Source organism: Nicotiana tomentosiformis, chromosome 9 (assembly GCF_000390325.3).
Source record: "Nicotiana tomentosiformis chromosome 9, ASM39032v3, whole genome shotgun sequence".
Classification (NCBI taxonomy): domain Eukaryota; kingdom Viridiplantae; phylum Streptophyta; class Magnoliopsida; order Solanales; family Solanaceae; genus Nicotiana; species Nicotiana tomentosiformis.
Window position 1 is genome coordinate 26,924,545 of NC_090820.1, and position 20,749 is coordinate 26,945,293.

A 20,749-nucleotide genomic window follows, 5' to 3' on the forward strand; every position below is an offset into this window, starting at 1 on the left:
AATTATTGTTCACGGAGAAGACGAGTCATCCATTTATAAAGACCCGTTAATTCCATCTATTGAGACTGATAGTAGGCCATATTCATGCAATTTAGACACTACTTACACTCTAATTTAGCCGCACTTTATTGATATTTGAATGCTAAAAGATAACAAAATGCTCTTATTAAGAATTTGATGCTTTGCAGGAGCTACTCCGAGCAAGGAGGGAGCTAACGAGTGTTTTGGAGTCAACATGGAATGTGAAAGGGCAATCGAAAGTTAGCAAGGTTGAAAAGGAGCGAGAAAAGCAAGCGAAACGACCCTTCCAGGGGAGCGGCTGCAGAGTGGGCCGCGAACTGGTCCGTGAACTCAAGGCAGTGAGGCAGTCCAAATCCGCGGCCGGATCCGCGATCGAATCCGCGGCCGCGGACGAAAGCCAAACACGCATGGTTAATTATGTAATTTCCTAGGCAACTAACCTAAACCTATATGAAACCTAAACTCGCCCAGAAGTGAGATATAATTGTTTTTAGAAGATTTTAGAGGCAAGAACGAGGGAGAGAAGACGGATAAATTCCTAAGAGTTTTCATCTTCTTCTTCATACTTCTATTTGTTGATTATGAATTATTTTAGTGATTTGTTTTCCATTAGTATGAGTAGCTAAATCTATTACCTAGGGTTGATGGAACCAATTGTTGGATGAAGTCTTGACTTTATTTTGTTATAATTGAGCCGTGTTTGTTCTATGATTGTTCAATTACTTATTGCATTGTGTTTAATCGAAAGGGCCCTCAATTAATAGTGTCTATTCACCTTGTGTTGCTTGAGAAAGAACACTTGGTTAGATTTTTGTTGAACAACACCACTTTTGGGGAAGTTAAGAGATTAATTACTTGAATTAAAAAGTGGGGTTAGAAATAACAAAGCTTTGGTGGGATAATTCTGAGTTTCATAAATTGTTAACTAGAGTAGTTCAAGAGAATGCTTCTAGTAAATTATCGTAATTGATCGAAAGGTAATTACGGTAGCCCGGAACTCATAATGCTCATAGAGTATTACAGAGAGATTATAGCTAAAGAGTTGAGAATTAATCCGGCAATTGGGGAAATCAATAGCCCTAGATCCTTTTACCCTTGAATTCAATTTTAGTTTTGATTATTGCTAATTTTATTGTCATTTTTCCTTGGCTAAATAAATTCCATTGATTATTCATAAAACTCTTGAATCCGGATGTTGTCTGAGCTTATCATTAGCATTATTTAAGGTTGTAGTAAATAGGTTAGTTCCCTGTGGGATTCGACTCCGGACTTGAACCGAATTATATTTGCAGCGACCGCGTAATCCTTTTTACAAGGCATAGTTGGGCGTGATCAAATTTTGGCACCGTTGCCGGGGAACTAACGGTATTATTTATTACAACTTAGAAGAATTTCTAGGATTCTTGGTTTAGATCAATTTGTTACGGTGTTTAAATTTTTCCATTGAAATTCTCACGTTTGAATTCTCCTGTGACTCAGGTGTATGCCTAGAAGCTCTTCGAGGACTGGCAAACTTTTTGAAGGACTCTCAGACCCCGAGAAAGCATTCAGGGCATTAAATTGAGCCAACAAGAAGAACAAACAATTACAACAAAAACACATACTCGAAATTGAAATGGACAACGTGGACGATGTCAACGAAAATAATTAAAATAATCGGGTTGACCCAAACAATGGAGTGGTGGCACCTTTTGTGCCAGAAGATTCTCTATATGATTTGGCACAACCAACTGCTAATAACTTAGCCACCGCCATTGTTGTACCTCAGATACAAGCGGAGACATTCTAGATCACCAACAACATGCTGCATCTGTTGCAAAATAAGAGACTATTCTCCGGGTCATACATTGAAGACCCACAACAACATTTGAAGAATTTCCTATCAATATGTGTGACCCAAAGATAGCCTAATGTGATTCCCGAAGCCATCAAGCTATTACTGTTTCCATTCTCTGTGACTGGAGAGGCTCAAATTTGGCTGAATTCACTCCCAATAAACTCCATTGCCACTTGGGAAGAATTAGTCAAACAGTTCTTAAACAAGTTTTTTCCTCCCAACAAGACTGCAAGGCAAATTGATGAGATATTGCAGTTCACGCAGAAACCAACCGAGTCCTTGCAAGAAACCTGGGAAAGGTTCAAGGGTATTCTAGTGAAGTGTCCACACCATGGCATTCCTGATCAAATGCTGGGACAGAGATTCTACATGGGTTTAGCAGATAGTTTGAAGGCCAATGAAGATGCTTCAGCTGGGGGTGTATTTTTGAGCAAGACATTCACAGAGTGCAAGATTTTTCTTAACAAGATGGCTCAAAATTTAGGCTGGATGGCTAGAGGTACGACACTTACACCAATAGTGCATTCTGTTGCTCTTGACCCAAACAATTTCCATGCAGAGAACATAGCCACTCTCATGACTCAAATGAGCATACTGACAAAGAAAATTGATGAGATGGGTACAAAGCAAGTGCATAATTTTGATACAACGAATGGAGGATTGTGCACTCCTTGCATAAACCAGTCATATGTGTGCTCGTGGAGTGGAGAGAATGACAATCAGGGCTTCAGATAAGACATGAATTATGTCAATAATTTTGGAGGTCAGAGGCACCAGCACCAAACCAGTAGTACAGACCCAACCTGCCACAACACAACCCCAATTCTGGAGGCGCACGACCACAAGGTCAAGTTGTGCCTTATCAAAGGCAACAGGGCTATAATCAGCAGCACCAGCAACAGTTGGCCTACCAACCACCTCATCAACAACAGGACAACAATATGGTAGAAATCAGGGGTATGCTGCAATAACTCATTGGAACAAATGGTAAGATGCAAGAAACGTTAGCAACACATGATTCAGTAATCAAAGGCATTAAAACTCAACTGGGACAACTGTCTATGGCCTTGAACAATCTCCCCCAAGGAACATTGCCTGCAGATACAAATATTAACCCAAAGGAACAGAACCCAAATCAACTAATTGCAGTGAGTCTCAAGAATGGAAGAGATTTATACAGAGAGCAAGAAGTTGCTCAATTTAGGAGAGAGACTATGCCAACTACTCCAGTTACATTAGAGGCAGATGAGTCAGCAGAGCTCACCGAGGTTGTAATTAAACAAGCACAAGTTGACAAGGGTAAGAAGAAGGACAGTGAACAAGTCTCAGAACAAGTGGCACCTCTTGTGCCAGAAGCTTCCAACAAAGAAAAGACATCAAGTAATGGACAGAGATTTACTCCTGCACCATTCCCTCAGAGATTGGCAAAACAAAAGAAAGATGATCAATAAAGGAAATTCATGGAAATGCTTTGACAGATTCAATTGAATATTTCACTGATGGATGCTTTAAGGGAAATGCCATGGTATGCAAAAATGATGAAGGACCTGATGTCACAGAAATTTGACTTCCAGGACCTGTCCACTGTAACTCTGACATAGACATGCAACGCGGTAGTGACAAGACCTATGGCCCAAAAGGTGTCTGATCCAGGTAGATTTACTATCCTATGCACTATTGGTAGTTATGCTTTTGCTAAAGCATTGTGTGACTTGGGAGCTAGCATAAACTTGATGCCCTTGGCAATCTATACGAAATTGAGCATTGGTAGAGCTAGACCGACCTCAATATTGCTGCAACTGGCTGATCGCACAGTTACAAGACCGACATGAATTCTTGATGATGTGCTTGTGCAAGTGGGGAAATTTGTATTTCCTGCAGACTTTGTTATTCTTGATTGTCAGGTGGATGAAGAGATACCCATCATTCTAGGAAGGCTATTCTTAGCCATTAGGAGAGCATTAATTGATTGTGAGATTGGAGAGTTGAAAATAAGGTTGAACAATAAAGAAATAATATTCAACGTTCAACAATCCATGAGGAGACCCAGTGAATTTGCAAACTGCTCACTAGTAGAGGCCGTAGATGTGATACTGTAAGAAGAGGATGAGACCCTTAATGTCAAGGATCCACTAGAAGCCTGCTTGATCAATTTGGAAGAGATGGACGGTAAAGGGTTGGCAAAGTGGGTCATGGCTCTCGAAGGTCAAGGCTTCTGGAAAAGGGAACCTCAGTTCGAGCCCCTACGCTTAGAAGAGAGAGCAACACCACCTGCAAAACCATCAATAGAGGAGCCACCACAGCTGGACTTGAAACCGCTTCCAGCCCACCTCAGGTACGCTTTCTTGGGGCCTAATTCTACTTTGCCTGTTATTATATCATCTGGTTTGCTAGCTGTGTAGGTAGAGCAACTATTGAAGGTATTGCAAGAATGTAAGACTGCCATTGGTTGGACCATGGCAGACATAAATGGTATCAACCCAACTTTTTGTATGCATAAGATTCTTCTGGAAGAGGGGCACAAACCTTCCAGGGAACATCAACGACATCTGAACCCAAATATGAAAGAAGTAGTAAAGAAGGAAGTGATCAAGTGGCTGGGTGCGAGTATCATCTTCCCCATTTCTGACAGCAACTGGGTCAGTCCTGTCCAATGTGTGCCAAAAAAGGGAAGAATGACGGTCGTACAAAATGAGAATAATGAGTTGATCTTGACTCGTACAGTCACGGGGTGGCGGATTTGCATGGACTATCGGAAACTGAACATAGCCACTCGAAAGGACCATTTCCCATTGCCTTTCATTGACCAAATGTTAGATAGGTTAGCTGGGAAGTCCCACTTCTGTTTCTTGGATGGATACTCGGGGTATAACCAGATCTCAATAGCCCCGGAAGACAGAGAGAAACCATCCTTCACTTGTCCATATGGCATCTTTGCCTTTCGGAGAATGCCCTTTGGACTTTGCAATGCACCAGCTACATTCCAGCGGTGCATGTTAGCCATTTTCACTGACATGGTGGATGATATTATAGAGGCGTTTATGGATGATTTCTCCGTGGTGGGGGATTCATTCGAATATTGTCTTCACAATTTAAGAAGAGTGCTCAAAAGATGTGTGGAGACAAATTTGGTGCTAAATTGGAAAAAGTGCCATTTTATGGTACAAGAAGGAATAGTTTTGGGGCATCGAGTGTCCAGTAAGGGAATTGAGGTCGACCATGCTAAAGTTGATGTGATTAAGAAATTGCCACCGCCTACTTCGGTCAAGGCAGTGAGAAGTTTCCTTGGGCACGCCGGGTTCTACAGGCGATTAATAAAAGATTTTTCCAAGATTGCTAACCCTTTATGTAAACTTCTTGAAAAGGATCAGTTCTTTGTGCTTTCTAATGATTGCAGGTTGGCATTTGAGGAGGTGAAGAAGAGACTGATAACTCCACCCATCATTGTTGTACCCAACTGGGAGCAACCATTCGAGCTCATATGCGACGCCAGTGATTATGCTATAGGAGTAGTCTTGGGATAGTGAAAAGACAAGATGATGCACCCGATTTACTATGCAAGCAGGACGTTCAGCGGTGCACAACTCAATTACACTGTAACAGAAAAGGAAATGCTGGTTGTAGTGTTTGCCTTCGACAAATTCAGGTCATACTTAATTGGTTCAAAATTATTGTTTATACTGAACATGCAGCAATTAGGTACTTGATAGCAAAGAAGGAGACAAAGCCACGCTTGATTCACTGGGTTCTTTTGCTACAAGAATTCGATCTGGAAATTCATGACAGAAAGGGGGCGGACAATCAAGTGGCAGACCACCTCTCAAGATTGGAAGGAGCTGAAAAAAGAATGGAGGTTGAAGACATAACAGAGACATTCCTGGATGAACAGTTACTTGCTGTGACAATGGAGGAGACGCCATGGTATGCTGATATTGCTAACTATTTAGCAAGCGGTATTGTACCTTATGAACTCTCCTCAATTCAAAAGAAAAAGTTCTTCCGCGACTGTCGAGCCTTTTATTGGGACGAACCTCTATTGTTTAAAATATGTGTAGATAACATGATCCGGAGGTGTATCCCCGAGAAAGATCAACCTTCTGTTTTGCAGGCTTGCCATGCTTCACCATATGGTGGACACTTTGGAGGAATCCGGCCAGCAGCAAAAGTGTTGGAATCGAGATTGTATTGGCCTACTCTGTTTAAGGATGCCCATGCTTGGGTCAAAAGTTGCGATGAATGCCAAAGGACAGGCAACATATCTTGCCGTCACGAGATGCCGATGACCACAATTCAAGAGGTGGAGGTTTTTGACATATGGGGGATCGACTTTATGGGCCTGTTCATCAGCTCGTATGGTAACAAATATATATTGGTAGCGGTTGACTATGTCTCCAAGTGGGTCGAAGCGGTGGCTCTCCCAACCAATGATGCAAAAGGGGTAACAAGTTTCCTAAAGAAAAACAGCTTCACACATTTTGGCACCTCGAGAGCTATAATCAGTGATGGTGGAACCCATTTTTGCAATAGAGCGTTCGCACGTCTGTTGGAAAAGTATGGAGTTCGCCACAAAGTAGCCACACCGTACCACCCACAGACAAGCGGGCAAGTTAAAGTGTCCAATAGAGAAATTAAAAGTGTCCTGACAAAGACAGTGAATGCAACAAGGACCGATTGGGCGAAGAAGCTAGATGATGCATTATGGGTATACTACACAACATTCAAAACTCCAATTGGTATGTCACCGTACAAGTTGGTATTTGGAAAGGCATGCCACCTTCCGGTAGAGCTCGAACATTAAGCACTTTGGGCACTGCGGCAGCTGAATCTGGATATAGAGACCGCATGCACCAGCAGAGTCACTGAGTTACATGAGCTCGAGGGATTCAGGTTCCATGCATTTGAAAATGCTAGATTATACAAAGAAAAGATGAAAATGATCCATGATAAGCACATCTTAGATTGGAACTTTAAGCCCGGAGATCTAGTGTTGTTATACAACTCGAGATTGAGGTTATTTTCGGGTAAGTTGAAGTCCCGATGGTCAGGACCCTTCAGAGTGGTGCAAGTGTTCTCAAGTGGATCTGTGGAGATTGAATCCGAAGATGGGATAAACAAGTTCACGGTAAATGGCCAAAGGTTGAAACATTACCTTGGAATGGTCGAAGAGAAAGGAGATAGAGTGGTGATAACTTTGGAAGAGCCCCAGTACGCGAACAAGGAGTGATAATGAAAGCACGCGTCGTGCCGTGACGTTAAATCAGGCGCTTCTTGGGAGGCAACCCATGGTTTGGTGTAAATCGTCGTGCCGCGACGTTAACTTAGGTGCTTTTTGGGAGGAAACCCATTATTTTTCTTACTTTGGTTGTTGTAATTGATTTTAAATGACTTTGACCGACCTACTAGCGTGCAAGTCAAAGATCATGCGCATCGGAAGGATTCAAGGGTCGAAATTAACCCAAGAATAGGTAAAAAATACGGCAAACTCAAAAATTTGTTGGAGACGGAGATCCGCGGCCGTGGATTGGACCGCGGATATGGCCGCGAATTTTGGCCTGTGTTTTGCCTCCCGTTCACGGCCCCGGATCGGACCGCAGATTGGGGCATGGATTTTGGGACCCCCTCTGCCCAGAATTCGCGACCGCGAATTGGGGCGCGGATGCGCGGGCGTGTCCAGGTAAGTTTTTTATTTTTAATCCCCAACCCCCTTCTTTTCCTTAACCCAAACCCTCACTTCCCCCACTTCTCTTCTTCCCTTCCTAACTTCAAGAACCCAAACCCCTCACTTCCCCCCACTTCTCTTCTTCCCTTCCTAACTTCAAGAACCCAAACCCCTCCCTTCCCCCATATTTTCCTTTTAACACAAGACTCTTCTCCTTCCTTCTCTTCTCCACTCAACCGATCTCCAACCTCCGTTCTTCTCAAGATCTCCAAGTAAGTACATGATTTTATTCCTCTTTCTTAGTATTTTTGTTTTTTTCCTTTTCTGTATAGGGTAGTAAAATCATAAGTACTTTTGTCTGGGATTTGGATTGTGGTTTATATATGGTATATGGAGGCTATTTGAATTGATTGATTTGGAGGAAGCCATTGTTGGGTTTGTGAGGAATGGTAGTCTGATTGGGTCTTTGAGTGACTTGGGGGTACATATGCACACTACCTGTTTGTTGATTTACTTAATGAGTGTTGAAGATAAATTGTGACCAATTGTGCGAGTGAAGTCTGGGTAACCGCCATTGGGACACATATTCCTCTCTCCACTGATAGTAGTATTTATTGTGTAGGTAATATGCAACCTTCAAGGAAGAGACGCGCTACCGGGGCCTTATCAAGTGGTCATGGAGGCTCGTCTCGGGGATAGGCACCGACCAGAGCAACTAAGTTTGATCGTACCAGGTTTGTCTCCAGAGTTGCCCAAGACCGTTTCAGTTTGAAGGCCACTAAAAAACCTGTACCGGAAAAGGGTATTGACAAGGCGTCCCTCCAGGATGAAAGCCCTAATATGTATCGGGAGTTGATCAAGCGCAGATTGGACAGCTTTTTTGAAGAGCCGTAGGAGGGTAACTTGATGCTTGTTCGGGAGTTCTATGCCAACTGCCCCGAACATGAGGATAGAATATACACTGTGCGACACACGAGTGTGGATGCCTCATTAGAAGCCATCAGAAGAGTGTATCGATTGCCTGAATTCAATGGGTAGGAGGATTTCTATGATACTTACAGGAGAGAACCCATCACATGGAACAGGTTTTTCAGAACTATCTGTGCACCAGACAAAGAGGTAGTGTGGGTTGTGCCGGGATCGAAGCTACACTCTTCCTCACTCACTTTTGAAGGAAAATGCTGGTTGTACATCATTAACAGTCGCTTACTGCCATCCCACAACACCACAAAGGTAAATGGTCCGAGAGCTGCCTTGATATGGTACTTCGTGAATAGCCACGACTTCGATGTGGCCAAGGTTCTTCAGTCTGAGATGTTCGTCCGTTAAACACAGAAGAGGTATGTGTTCTTTTTCCACTCTCTGATCACTAGATTGTGCCGGGTAGCAAGGGTGCCTGAGAACCCAAATGCGGATGGCATGGTAAAGAAAGAAGCAAAGTTTCGGGCAGACAAAGTGACCATCGGGAAAGACCCGGTGGCACCAGGGGCAACTCATAGTGATGATTCTAATGCGTCGAAAGAGGGTGATGAAGGGAAGGAAGAGGTTGAACCTGCCTCACCCCCACAGGAACAAGCTACAGTGGCTGAAGGACCATCCCAGGGCAGACAGAGCACGCGAATGACAGCCTTAGAACAAGACATGGCAGGACTTGCGCACTTCCATCACGGAATTGGGGACCAGAGTTGATGCTTTGGCAACCCAAAATATGAAGTCAGAAAAGAAAATCATGGGCTGGCTACGTGCGCTGGGGAGAACATATCATCTCGACCCTGGCACTGTCTCCGATCAAGACTGATCTACCAGGGAAGTTCCTTTACCTCACATTACTTTACTTTGTATGACATGGGGACATGCCATCTTTTTAAGTGGGGGGTGGGGGATACTTTGTTATATGTAGATAGTTTCGTAGTTTATTTATATAAATCAATTTCGACTTGGCCCAACGATGGATACCATTCGGCAGGTTTCTTGAGGGACTAAAGTTGAAAGAAAAAAAAACCAAAAAAAAAGATTTTCTTTTGTAGTAGTGTATCAATTCCCCCTTGATTTTTCTTCAAATCACGGTTCTTTTCCAAGTGTTTTGTTTGAACCGGGAGTAGTTAGCCTTTTATTTTTTAGTTAGGAACTTATGGGCTATGGGCAGAATTAAAATAGGAAGCCTTGTTTGTTTTCGTAATGCCTTGAATATAGCGGTTACTTTAGTGTGATGTTTAGGATCATTTGTTGACTCTTGTAAGAAGGCCTTAAAATGTATGTTCTTAATTTGGCTGAAGTACCCTGATCTGAGTGTTTGATGATCTAATCTGGAATGAGTCATGTGCCATGTGTGTGGGAGGCTTGTTATATTCTATGCACGACATTTAATGCCTAGAACTTGCCCTGTGTGTCTGCAAAGCAAAATAGTAGTCTTGTTTAGTCTGGGAAGTGATATAGGCATTTCTTTGTTGAACCATATATATACATACTCCAACCACCTATTTTCTATGTACCATAGTTAACCCCGTTGAGCCTGTAATCTTGTTTCCTTGGCAACCACATTACAAGCCATATCCCTTGTTTGAATTGACCATCTGTTTTAATCCTTTACCTCTCGTAAGCACTGGAAATACTATGAATTTACAAAGGATAAAGTGTGGGGTAGTTGATGGAGCTTTTGAGTGGAACTAGGAAATAAAGAGAAAGGTATATCTTGTTGGAAAAGGCCACTTGTGAAAAAAAGAAAAGAAAAGAGAAGAACATTGTTAATAGTGTATCATGTTGATTGGTAATAAATATTTGGTGGCTTTTAAGGTGACTGTGCTCAAAGAAGAAGTGTGGGGTGGTATATATGGTGTTAAAAATAAAAATATTGATTTAACTTAGGTGTGGACTTGATTGTAAAATAAATGTATTAAAGTGCTTAGGGAGGTGTAGTCACTATTATATATCCAAATATATCCTACCCAACATACAACCTACATTACATCCAAATAAAGTCCTACTTGATCCTAGACTGAGTGAGCTCAATTAGTAGAGTCGTACACTACGGGCAAGCCTATAGTGCGTTTTCTGTGGCACAAGAATGTCATTTCTGAGGGTGAGTGAATTCTGTTCCTTTAAATGTTTCTTAGTGTGTGTGAATTTTACTGATTGTGAAATGAGTCTCTTTTGTTGTGAGCAGGCACTTGATTCATGAGGATAGGTAAGTCTGGACCTTTGATATAGAGTAAGTAAGCCGGTTAGGAACATTGCGTGGTTAGAGGGAGTCAACTATTGAGGTGTAGATGTTGCACTAATGTACTCAATTTATGTGAAATATTCTTGGTGTGACGAGTAGGGAAGTCGCTTAGTGAAGTTAGGCCTCTTAGAGTGTGGTTTGATTGCTCGGGGATGAGCAATGGTTTAAGTGTGTGGTGTTGATAGTAGACTATATTCATGTAATTTAGACACTACTTACACTTTAATTAGCCGCATTTATTGATATTTGCATGCTAAAAGATAACAAAATGCTCTAATTAAGAATTTGATGTTTTGCAGGAGCTACTCCGAGCTAGGAGGGAGCTAACGAGTGTTTTGGAGTCAACATGGAATGTGAAAGGGAAATCGAAGGTTAGCCATGTCGAAAAGGAGCGAGAAAAGCAAGCGAAACGACCCTTCCAGGTGCGCGACCGTGGAGTGGGCCGCGAACTGGTCCGCGAACTCAAGGCAGTGAGGCAGTCCAAATCCGCGGCCGGATCCGCAGTCGAATTCGCAGCCGCGGACGGGCAGACGAAAGCCAAACACGCAGGGTTAATTATGTAATTTCGTAGCGACTAACTTAAACCTATTTGAAACCTAAACTCGCCCAGAAGTGAGATATAGCTATTTTTAGAAGATTTTAGAGGCAAGAACGAGGGAGAGAAGACGGATAAATTCCTAAGAGTTTTCATCTTCTTCTTTATACTTTTATTTGTTGATTATGAATTATTTTAGTGATTTGTTTTCCATTAGTATGAGTAGATAAATCTATTACCTAGGGTTGATGGAACCAATTGTTTGATGAAGTCTTGACTCTATTTTGTTATAATTGAGCTGTGTTTGTTCTATGATTGTTCAATTACGTATTGTATTGTGGTTAATTGAAAGGGCCCTCGATTAATCGTATCTATTCGCCTTGTGTTGCTTGAGAAAGAACACTTGGTTAGATTGTTGTTGAATAACACCACTTTTGGGTAAGTTAAGAGATTAATTACTTGAATTTAAATGTGGGGTTAGAAATAACGAAGCTTTGATGGGATAATTCTGAGTTGCATAAATTGTTAACTAGAGTAGTTCGAGAGAATGCTTCTAGTAAATTATCGTAATTGATTTAAAGTTAATTACGGTAGCCCGGAACTCATAATCCTCATAAAGTATTACGTCGAGATTATAGCTAAAGAGTTGAGAATTAATCCAGCAATTGGGGAAATCAATAGCCCTAGATCCTTTTACCCTTGAATTCAATTTTAGTCTTGATTATTGCTAATTTTATTGTCATTTTTCCTTGGCTAAATAAATTCCACTGATTATTCATAAAACTCTTGCATCCGAAAGTTGTCTGAGCTTATCATTAGCATTATGTAAGGTTGTAGTAAATATGTTAGTTCTCTGTGGGATTCGACTCCGGACTTGAACCAGGTTATATTTGCAGCGACCGCGTAGTCCTTTTTACAAGGCATAGTTGGGCGTGATCAGAGGCCAAGGAAGGATGTGAGTCTATTGTCTATTAGGCTTTCGATGTGGACCATGTTGAGGAAGGAAAGCCCGTTTTGCATCCTTGTCTCTCCGCCACATCTGTAATGGTGGCTGCACTTATGATGAGACAAGGTTATGAGCCAGGAAAAGGTTTAGGGGCATCATTACAAGGAATTTCAGAACCTATTTCTCCGTTTAGTTACAAGGGTACTTTTGGTTTAGGTTTCATGCCAACACAAACAGACGAAGACAAAGCCAAGCACCGTTAAAAGCATGGGTGGGTCTTGCATCAACCTATCCCTCACATTTTCCATACTTTTGTCAAGCCACGACTCAAAGAGGGTCAAAATTCCTCGGCAAAGACAAACATTGATGAAATTTGCCATGGCCTCAGCCGGATGTTTTCTGAAGTGAATATGATTCAGGCTGGTGAAGGCACTAGTCGTGCCGATATGCAACTAATTGGCCCAGACACCATGCTCAACAACTGGGAAGCAACTCCTCTCCCCACAAGGAAAGAGTCTTGGTAGTTTGCTTTTGCAGATGTTTTTTGTACTTTGGGTTACTTTCAGAGTTGTTATCCAAACATCTCAGTATGATTGTTTTTGTTATTAACCCTTCTATCCTTTCAAATTTAATGAAATGCAGTTCAGTTTCATATTAAGTTTTGTATCTTTTCCCTTTCCTTATTCCTATCATTTTGTTTCAATTTTAGTTTTGTTAATGCCGGTTTTAATAACATGACATGCATGCAGAATTCACACCCAGATCTTAAAAAGCTGTCTAATTTTGAAATAATGCATCAAAAGGTTGAGTATGATGAAGATGAGGCTGTTGAGAAAATAAAAAGAGAGTTGGACTAATTTGAAAACAAGGCTAAGCCCAACCTCAATTAAACTAAGCCAATTAATATTGGAAGTCAGGAAGAAGTTAGAGAAACAAAGATAAGCATTCACACTGAACAAAAAACCAGAGATTCCTTGATTCAACTTTTATTTGAATACATCGATGTGTTTGCTTGGTCTTATGATGATATGTCGGGTTTAAGTGCTGATCTAGTGGTTCATAAGCTTCCCACGTATCCTGATTTTCCACTAGTCCAACAAAAGCAACAAAAATTTAAAACAGACATGAGTGACAAAATCAAAGAGAAAATAATAAAGTAACTAAGTTCCAATGTGGTCAGAGCTGTCCGATACACCACCTGGGTGGCAAATGTTGTGCCTGTGCCAAATAAGGATGGAAAAACTAAAGTCTGTGTTGACTACAGGGACATGAACAAAGCAAGTCCAAAGGATAATTTTCCTTTACCAAACATCCACATAAGCATGAGATACAATCTTTTGTGGATTGCTATGCCGGATACCACCAGATTCATGGATGAGGATGATGCAGAAAAAACCGCTTTCACCACTCCATGGGGTACCTATTGTTATAGGGTTATGCCATTCGGTTTAAAAATGCGGGGGCAACTTACATGAGGGCCATGACCTCCATTTTTCATGACATGATGCACAAAGAGATTGAAGTATATGTTGATGATGTCATCATAAAATCAAAGACACAAGTTGATCACATGCGCGATTTGAAAAAGTTTTTCGAGTGGCTTCGAAGGTATGACCTTAAGCTCAATCCATCAAAGTGTGCATTTGGGTGCCATCTGGGAAACTCCTCGGTTTTATAGTCAGTCAGAGAGACATTGAATTGGATCCATCTAAGATAAAGTCCATTCGAGATCTGCCACCCCCGAAGAACAAAACTGAAGTCATGAGTTTGCCCGGGAGATTGAACTACATCAGTAGGTTCATTGCTCAGCTCACAAACACATGCGAGCCCATCTTTAAGTTGATGAAAAAGAATGCTGCTATCAAGTGGACAGACGATTGCCAAAAAGCTTTTGACATGATCAAAGATTATCTATCAAAACCCCCTGTATTGGTCCCACCAGAACCTGGTAGGCCTTTGTTTTTATATCTATCAGTGATGGATAATTCCTTTGGATGCGTTCTAGTACAACATGATGCGACAGACAAAAAGGAATAAGCAATCTATTATTTGATCAAAAAGTTCACCAATTATGAGGTTAAGTATACCTTTTTAGAAAGAACATGTTGTGCTTTGACTTGGGTCGCTCAGAAGCTGAGACATTATATCCTGGACTACACTACTTACCTCATATCCAGAATGGATCCTTTGAAGTACATCTTTCAAAAGCCAATGCCCACTGGAAGGCTCGCAAAATGGCAGATTCTGCTCATAGAGTTTGACATCGTCTATGTCACTCGCACCACAATGAAAGCACAGGCTTTGGTATATCATTTGGCAGAGAATCCAATAGATGATGATTACAAGCCACTAAGCACATACTTCCCATACGAAGAGGTCAACTCAATAGAGGAAGTAGTTTCGGATGACATCCGTATATGTATTTTGATGGGGCTGTCAATATCAAAGTAGTTGGGGTCGGGGCAATCCTTATCTCACCTATTGGACAACATTACCCTGCAATGGCTCGACTTCATTTCTTCTATACCAATAATACAGCGGAATACGAGGCTTGTATAATGGGTCTAAAAATGGCCATTGATCTGCATGTGCATGAACTATTGGTTATGGGAGATTCCGACTTTCTTATCCGGCAAGCCCAAGGTGAATGGGAGACTCGAGACATCAAGCTTATTCCATACAGACAATGTGTACAAGACCTGAGCAAGAGATTCAAATCCATGGAATTCAGGTACATTCCCGGGTTTCACAATGAGCTAGCCAACACCTTGGCTACCTTAGCCTCGATGCTCCCTTATCCAGGCAATACCCATATTGATCCACTGCAAATCTAAATTCAGAATCAATACGGCTACTGCAATACTATTGAGACAGAACCAGATGGTGAACCTTGGTACCATGACATAAAACGATTCCTGAAAATAAGGGAATACCCAGATCATGCCAAGGGAGATAAAAAAAAGAACTATAAGGTGGCTCGCCGGCGGTTTCTTCCTAAATGGGGAAATTTTGTACAAAAGGACCCTAGATTTGAACTTACTGAGATGCATAGATGCCACAGAAGCTGAGCGGATCATGAGTGAAGTACATTTGGGGGTATGTGGACCTCACATGAATGGATATGTTTTGGCGAAGAAGATTCTGCGGGCAGGGTATTATTGGCTTACTATGGAGCGAGATTGCTTTAGTTTAGTTCGCAAGTGTCACCAATGCCAGATTCATGGCGACCCGATTCACTCGCCTCCTTCGGAGTTGCATCCCATGTCCTCTCCTTGGCCTTTCGTTGCTTGGGGAATGGCCAATCGAGCCAAAGGCTTCAAATGGTCATAGATTCATTCTGGTCGCCATTGATTACTGCACAAAGTGGGTGGAGGCAGTTACTTTCAAGGCAGTCACCAAGAAAGCAGTGGTAGATTTTGTTCATTCCAACATCATCTGTCGCTTTGGTATCCCAAAGACCATTATCACTGACAATGCAGCCAATCTAAATAGTCATCTGATGAAGGAGGTATGCGAGCAATTTAAAATTGTGCATCGCTATTCTACCCCCCACCGGCCTAAAGCTAATGGAGCCGTTGAAGCAGCTAACAAGAATATCAAGAAGATCCTTAAGAAAATGATCCAAGGGTCTAGGCAATGGCATGAAAAGTTGCCTTTTGCTCTTTTGGGATACCACACGACTGCTCGCACATCTGTGGGTGCAACTCCTTATCTGTTGGTTTATGGAACTGAAGCTGTAATACCGGCTGAAGTTGAAATTCCCTCTCTCCGAATCATTGTGGAATCAGAGATTGAAGACACCGAGTGGGTCAAGACCAGATTAGAACAGCTAATGATGATTGATGAAAAACAGCTAGCAACAGTGTGTTTTGGCCAGTTATACCAGCAAAGAATAGCACACGCTTATAATAAGAAAGTGCACCCGAGGCACTTTAAGGTAGGCCGGCTCGTTTTAAAATGCATCCTTCCGCACCAGGTAGAAGCTAAAGGAAAGTTTTCCCGAACTGGCAAGGACCCTACATTATCAAGAAAGTGTTACCAAAAGGGGCTTTGCACTTGGTAGATGAAGAAGGAATGGTACCAGACATGACAATTAACGCAGATGCAGTCAAAAGATATTATGTTTGATACATACCTACTGTAGAAATTCCACTTATCGATTTTCTCAGATCGAGATAATGAAGGCTATATTTGCTCACTACCCCAAATAAGTGTCACCCTTTTGTTAACCCTTTTTGAGCCATATTTGTCTTCTTGGTTTTCCCTCCTTTTGGAACACACTTGTAAAAATAATAAAAAATAATAAAAAAATAATAATAATAAAATAAAAAAAATCTTCTGAGTTATTGAACTACATTCGACTTGATTTCGAAAGGATACGTAGGCAGCCTCTCTCTGGGGTTCAGTCACACCAAAACAAAAAATCCACATTCCCCCCAAAAAATAAAACTAGGGCAGATGTTACAATGGTTCGGCGATGGTTTCGCCTGAAAGGTCCCAAATTTGTAATTCAATCCAAGTTCTTTTTACCCAAATCCTTTTCAAGTCCTTTCGATCAATCAACGAGAATGTTTAATAATTGGAGGATACAGTTATTTGGATCTGATGCAACCAAAATGAGAGAAATAAAATGAGAGAGTCTTATTGGAGAAACCCTCACAGGCACCATAGGGCAATGACGAGTAGAGAAAATGAAAATGAGAGAGTCTTGTAGTGAAAACTCGTAAAGAGCACTATAAGGCGATGGTTAGAAAAGAAATGAGAGAGGTCAGTTAGCGAAAACCCGCAAAGGGCGCTACTAGCTGAATGAGGGTCTTTGATACTCCGGTTTGAGCACAACCAAGACAGTTTCAAGTTGAACATTTGCGACGGATTCTGAGAATTAGATAGCTCAGATAGATCAAGTGTCCAGTCCAAAATGCATGTCATGATTCATTGAAGTCGGTACATACCTCCAGATAAGTCTCCCTATTCCTCTCCCCCGAAAGGGGCACCTTTTGTTTAGAAACATTTTTTTTCTTCACTTTCAATTGTTTTTCTATTTTAACCCATAATTTTTCTTTAAGTTCTTTTTCGGTATAATCTTGCATTAATAGCAAAGAAAAGAAATGGCTGCAAAACTGACTACAATTTCCCTATAATACCAAGCATAATTTGGGGCATATACGGAACTAATGAAGGCACGAATCCATCTGTGATCTCTTTCAATAAGAAGAACAAAACGTCTCAAAGAAACTAAAAAGGTCTCCTAAGCAAGACTTGATTCGTGGGAAAGGTTTATAAGCATTACAAATACAAACTGGTACTAAGTGCAAGACAACTAAGTTCGATTTTAAAGGAATTTTGCCTAGCCTTAGGGACAAGGGTTAATGGTACCCTGGACATCTGGATATTAAACAGTCGGGAGGAACATCGGAAAGCCAAGGTCTCCACAATGTGATACAGAGTATCCGAGCATCTCGGTACCACACTGACATAATCGGTTCTTCGATGACAGTACCCATGAATTCACACTACTCAGGGCATCAAGGCCACAAACCGACCACCACTTTAAAAACTCACAGTTTTTCTTTGTTTGAAGCAGGAACAAAGCAGTGCAGAATGGCAATTCTAAAAGGACAAATGTCACCAAAGATAAGTTTCTCAAAATCTCCATTTTTCCTTTATTTTTAGCATGCATCACTACTGCTCATACCTCTCATTTTCGTAGCTTAACTCAGGTAGAACCTTTTTGCCTAGGGGGATCCAGCTCATAGTTCCGGGTAGAAGTACTCTTCACTCAGGTTGTTTTACATAGCTTAACCCAGGTAGAACCTTTTCGCCTAGGGGGATCCGGCTCATAGTTCCGGGAAGAAGTACTCTTCTCCCAAGCTTATTTTTCGTAGCTTAACCCAGGTAGAACTTTTTCGCCTAGGGGGATCTAGCTCATAGTTCCGGGTAGAAGTACTCTTCGCCCAGGCTGCTTTTCGTAGCTTAACCCAGGTAGAAACTTTTCTCCTAGGGGAATCCAGCTCATAGTTCCTGGTAGAAGTACTTTTCGCTCAGGTTATTTTACGTAGCTTAACCCAGGTAGAACCTTTTCACCTAGGGGATCCAGCTCATAGTTCCGGGTAGAAGTACATTTCGCTCAGGTTGTTTACGTAGCTTAACCCAGGTAGAACCTTTTCGCCTAGGGGATCCAACTCATAGTTCCGGGTAGAAGTGCTCTTCGCCCAGGCTGTTTTTCTTAGCTTAACCTAGGTAGAACCTTTTCTCCTGGGGGGATCCATCTCATAGTTCTGGGTAGAAGTACTCTTCGCTCAGGTTATTTTACGTAGCTTAACCCAGGTAGAACCTTTTCGCCTAGGGGATCCAGCTCATAGTTCAGGGTAAAAGTACTCTTCACTCAGGTTGTTTTACGTAGGTTAGCCCAGGTAGAACCTTTTCACCTAGGGGGATCCAGCTCATAGTTCCGGGTAGAAGTACTCTTCGCCCATGCTGTTTTTCGTAGCTTAACCCAGGTAGAACCTTTTCACCTAGGGGGATCCAGCTCATAGTTCCAAGTAGAAGTACTCTTCGCTCAGGATATTTTACGTAGATTTACCCAGGTAGAACCTTTTCGCCTAGGGGATCCAGCTCATAGTTCCGGGTAGAAGTACTCTTCACCCAGGATGTTTTATGTAGCTTAACCCAGGTAGAAACTTTTCACCTAGGGGGATCCAGCTCATATTCCAGGTAGAAGTACTCTTCACCCATGCTCGCTTTTCGCACTTTAACCCAGGTAGAACCTTTTCGCCCAGGGGATTCATTTTCATTTCAGTAATACATGGCACTAACCCCTAGTTACATTTCTTTTCCATAATACATGGTGGCATCCCCTGGTTACATTTCCTTTTAGTAATACAGGACGCCATCCCATGACTATATTCTTTTCAGTAATACAGGGTACCAACCCCAGATTATATTCTTTTTCCGTAATACAGGGTATCAACCCCTGGTTACATTTCCTTACGAGTATCAGGGTACACCAATCCCTAGCCGCTTTTCCAATATAAGGTCTCCACTCTTTAGTTTCTTTCATTTTAGACATAGGGTCTCCATTCCCTAGTCTCTGTTTTGTTTTTTGGGATACACCATTCCCGACCTTTTATTGCTTTCAATAAAGAACTAATTTAGAATTTTGTTACAATAACTCACGAAATTTTCCTAGTGCAAACTGGGGCAGAAAAAATTTGCTCGTTTGTTTGTTTTGGTGTCTGAGTAGGTTTTACCTTGAGGCACATGATTCGAGATGGCCAAATGAAGAAGTCTCAATTCAGAATAAAAGAAAAGAAAAAATAGGTGAATCCAAAATGCAAAAGTAGTTGAAAAGATGTGGAATGCTCAAGACATGACTGAAGCCACGAGCATTGGAGTCCTGTTTTGATTAGAAGAAGCTATAGAACAATGAACTAGCACCTACAACTAGCGAGCATCAAGGTTTATATCAGAGTCTGCATGAAGAGCCAGTCAAGACTCAAGATCAAGTTTCAGAAGACTCATAGATAGGAATCTTGTAACTCATAGCTGATAGGCTTGTTTAGCTTCTTTTTTATAATAGTAGGACCGCGGACCGGAGCCTCGACGGAATTTCACTCGACTCATCTACTCATCATTCCACCATTCTCCTAGAACTACACGTGACCTGATTCCCCCATAACCCGGGATATGTAGGCTGTCCAAAACCAGGACTCGGTTGCACCCTGACTTTTATTTCTTTTCCTTTTGAATAACGGTTTGATCAAAAATTAGTCACATGGCTCACCTAGTCTTTTCCTGAAAACTCTTCATGTTTCCAAGCAAAGAGGGGCAGTTGTGAGCACCTAATTTTTGACTATATTTAAATTTTTATCACCTTATACTATGTAAATATTTTTAGAAATTTAATATATATATTTTTTAGCTTTGTTACATTTTTTTAAATAGGGTAAGAATTATAAATAATTTAAAAGGTCAAATTATTACTATTAGTATTATTTTTATTTTTTATCTTTATTTTTAAATAAAATAAATTTTAAAAAAACCAAAAAAATTAAAACACAATTAATTTTCGGATGGTGAAAATTTAAAAAAGAAAAGTAAAATAAGTGGATAATAAAAAAGGTAAAGTAAAAAAGGTGGAAAATTAAAAATTAAAGGTAAAGGAAAGTGGGGAATTATTTTTTTTTTTAAAAAGAAGAAAAATGGAAGTGTGAATTCTTTTTAATTAAAAAATAATAAAATAATAAAATAATTAAAACATAATCTGAAAAATTCTGAATTTGTTTTCTATAAATAGAAGAGAAATGTGAGGAGAAGAGAGAGAGAAGGAGAAGAAGAAAAGAGAGTAGGGAATTGAGAGAATTTTGTTTTCTTCTTCTATGCTAAGTGAATTTCTACTCGTGTCATTCTTTCTTCGTCTCTTCTTTTCAAAAATTCTAGCTATTCATCAACCAAAACCCAACAAAAATACTTCATAACATCCCTTTTACACGCCAAAAAGTGAAGTCAATAGTCGAGGTCGAGGATTCCGT

At 41.1% G+C, this 20,749-nt stretch overlaps 1 protein-coding gene across 1 annotated transcript; it reads left to right on the top strand.

Annotated features, from left to right (window-relative positions):
• Window positions 1–14,396: 14,396 nt before the first annotated feature.
• LOC138898516 (uncharacterized) lies at window positions 14,397–16,281 on the top strand. Its single transcript, XM_070184587.1, has 4 exons — window positions 14,397–14,637; window positions 14,757–14,949; window positions 15,549–15,916; window positions 16,007–16,281. The coding sequence occupies exons 1-4, from the start codon at window positions 14,397–14,399 to the stop codon at window positions 16,279–16,281; spliced, it is 1,077 nt and encodes a 358-aa protein (XP_070040688.1).
• The last annotated feature ends 4,468 nt before the right edge of the window (window positions 16,282–20,749 follow it).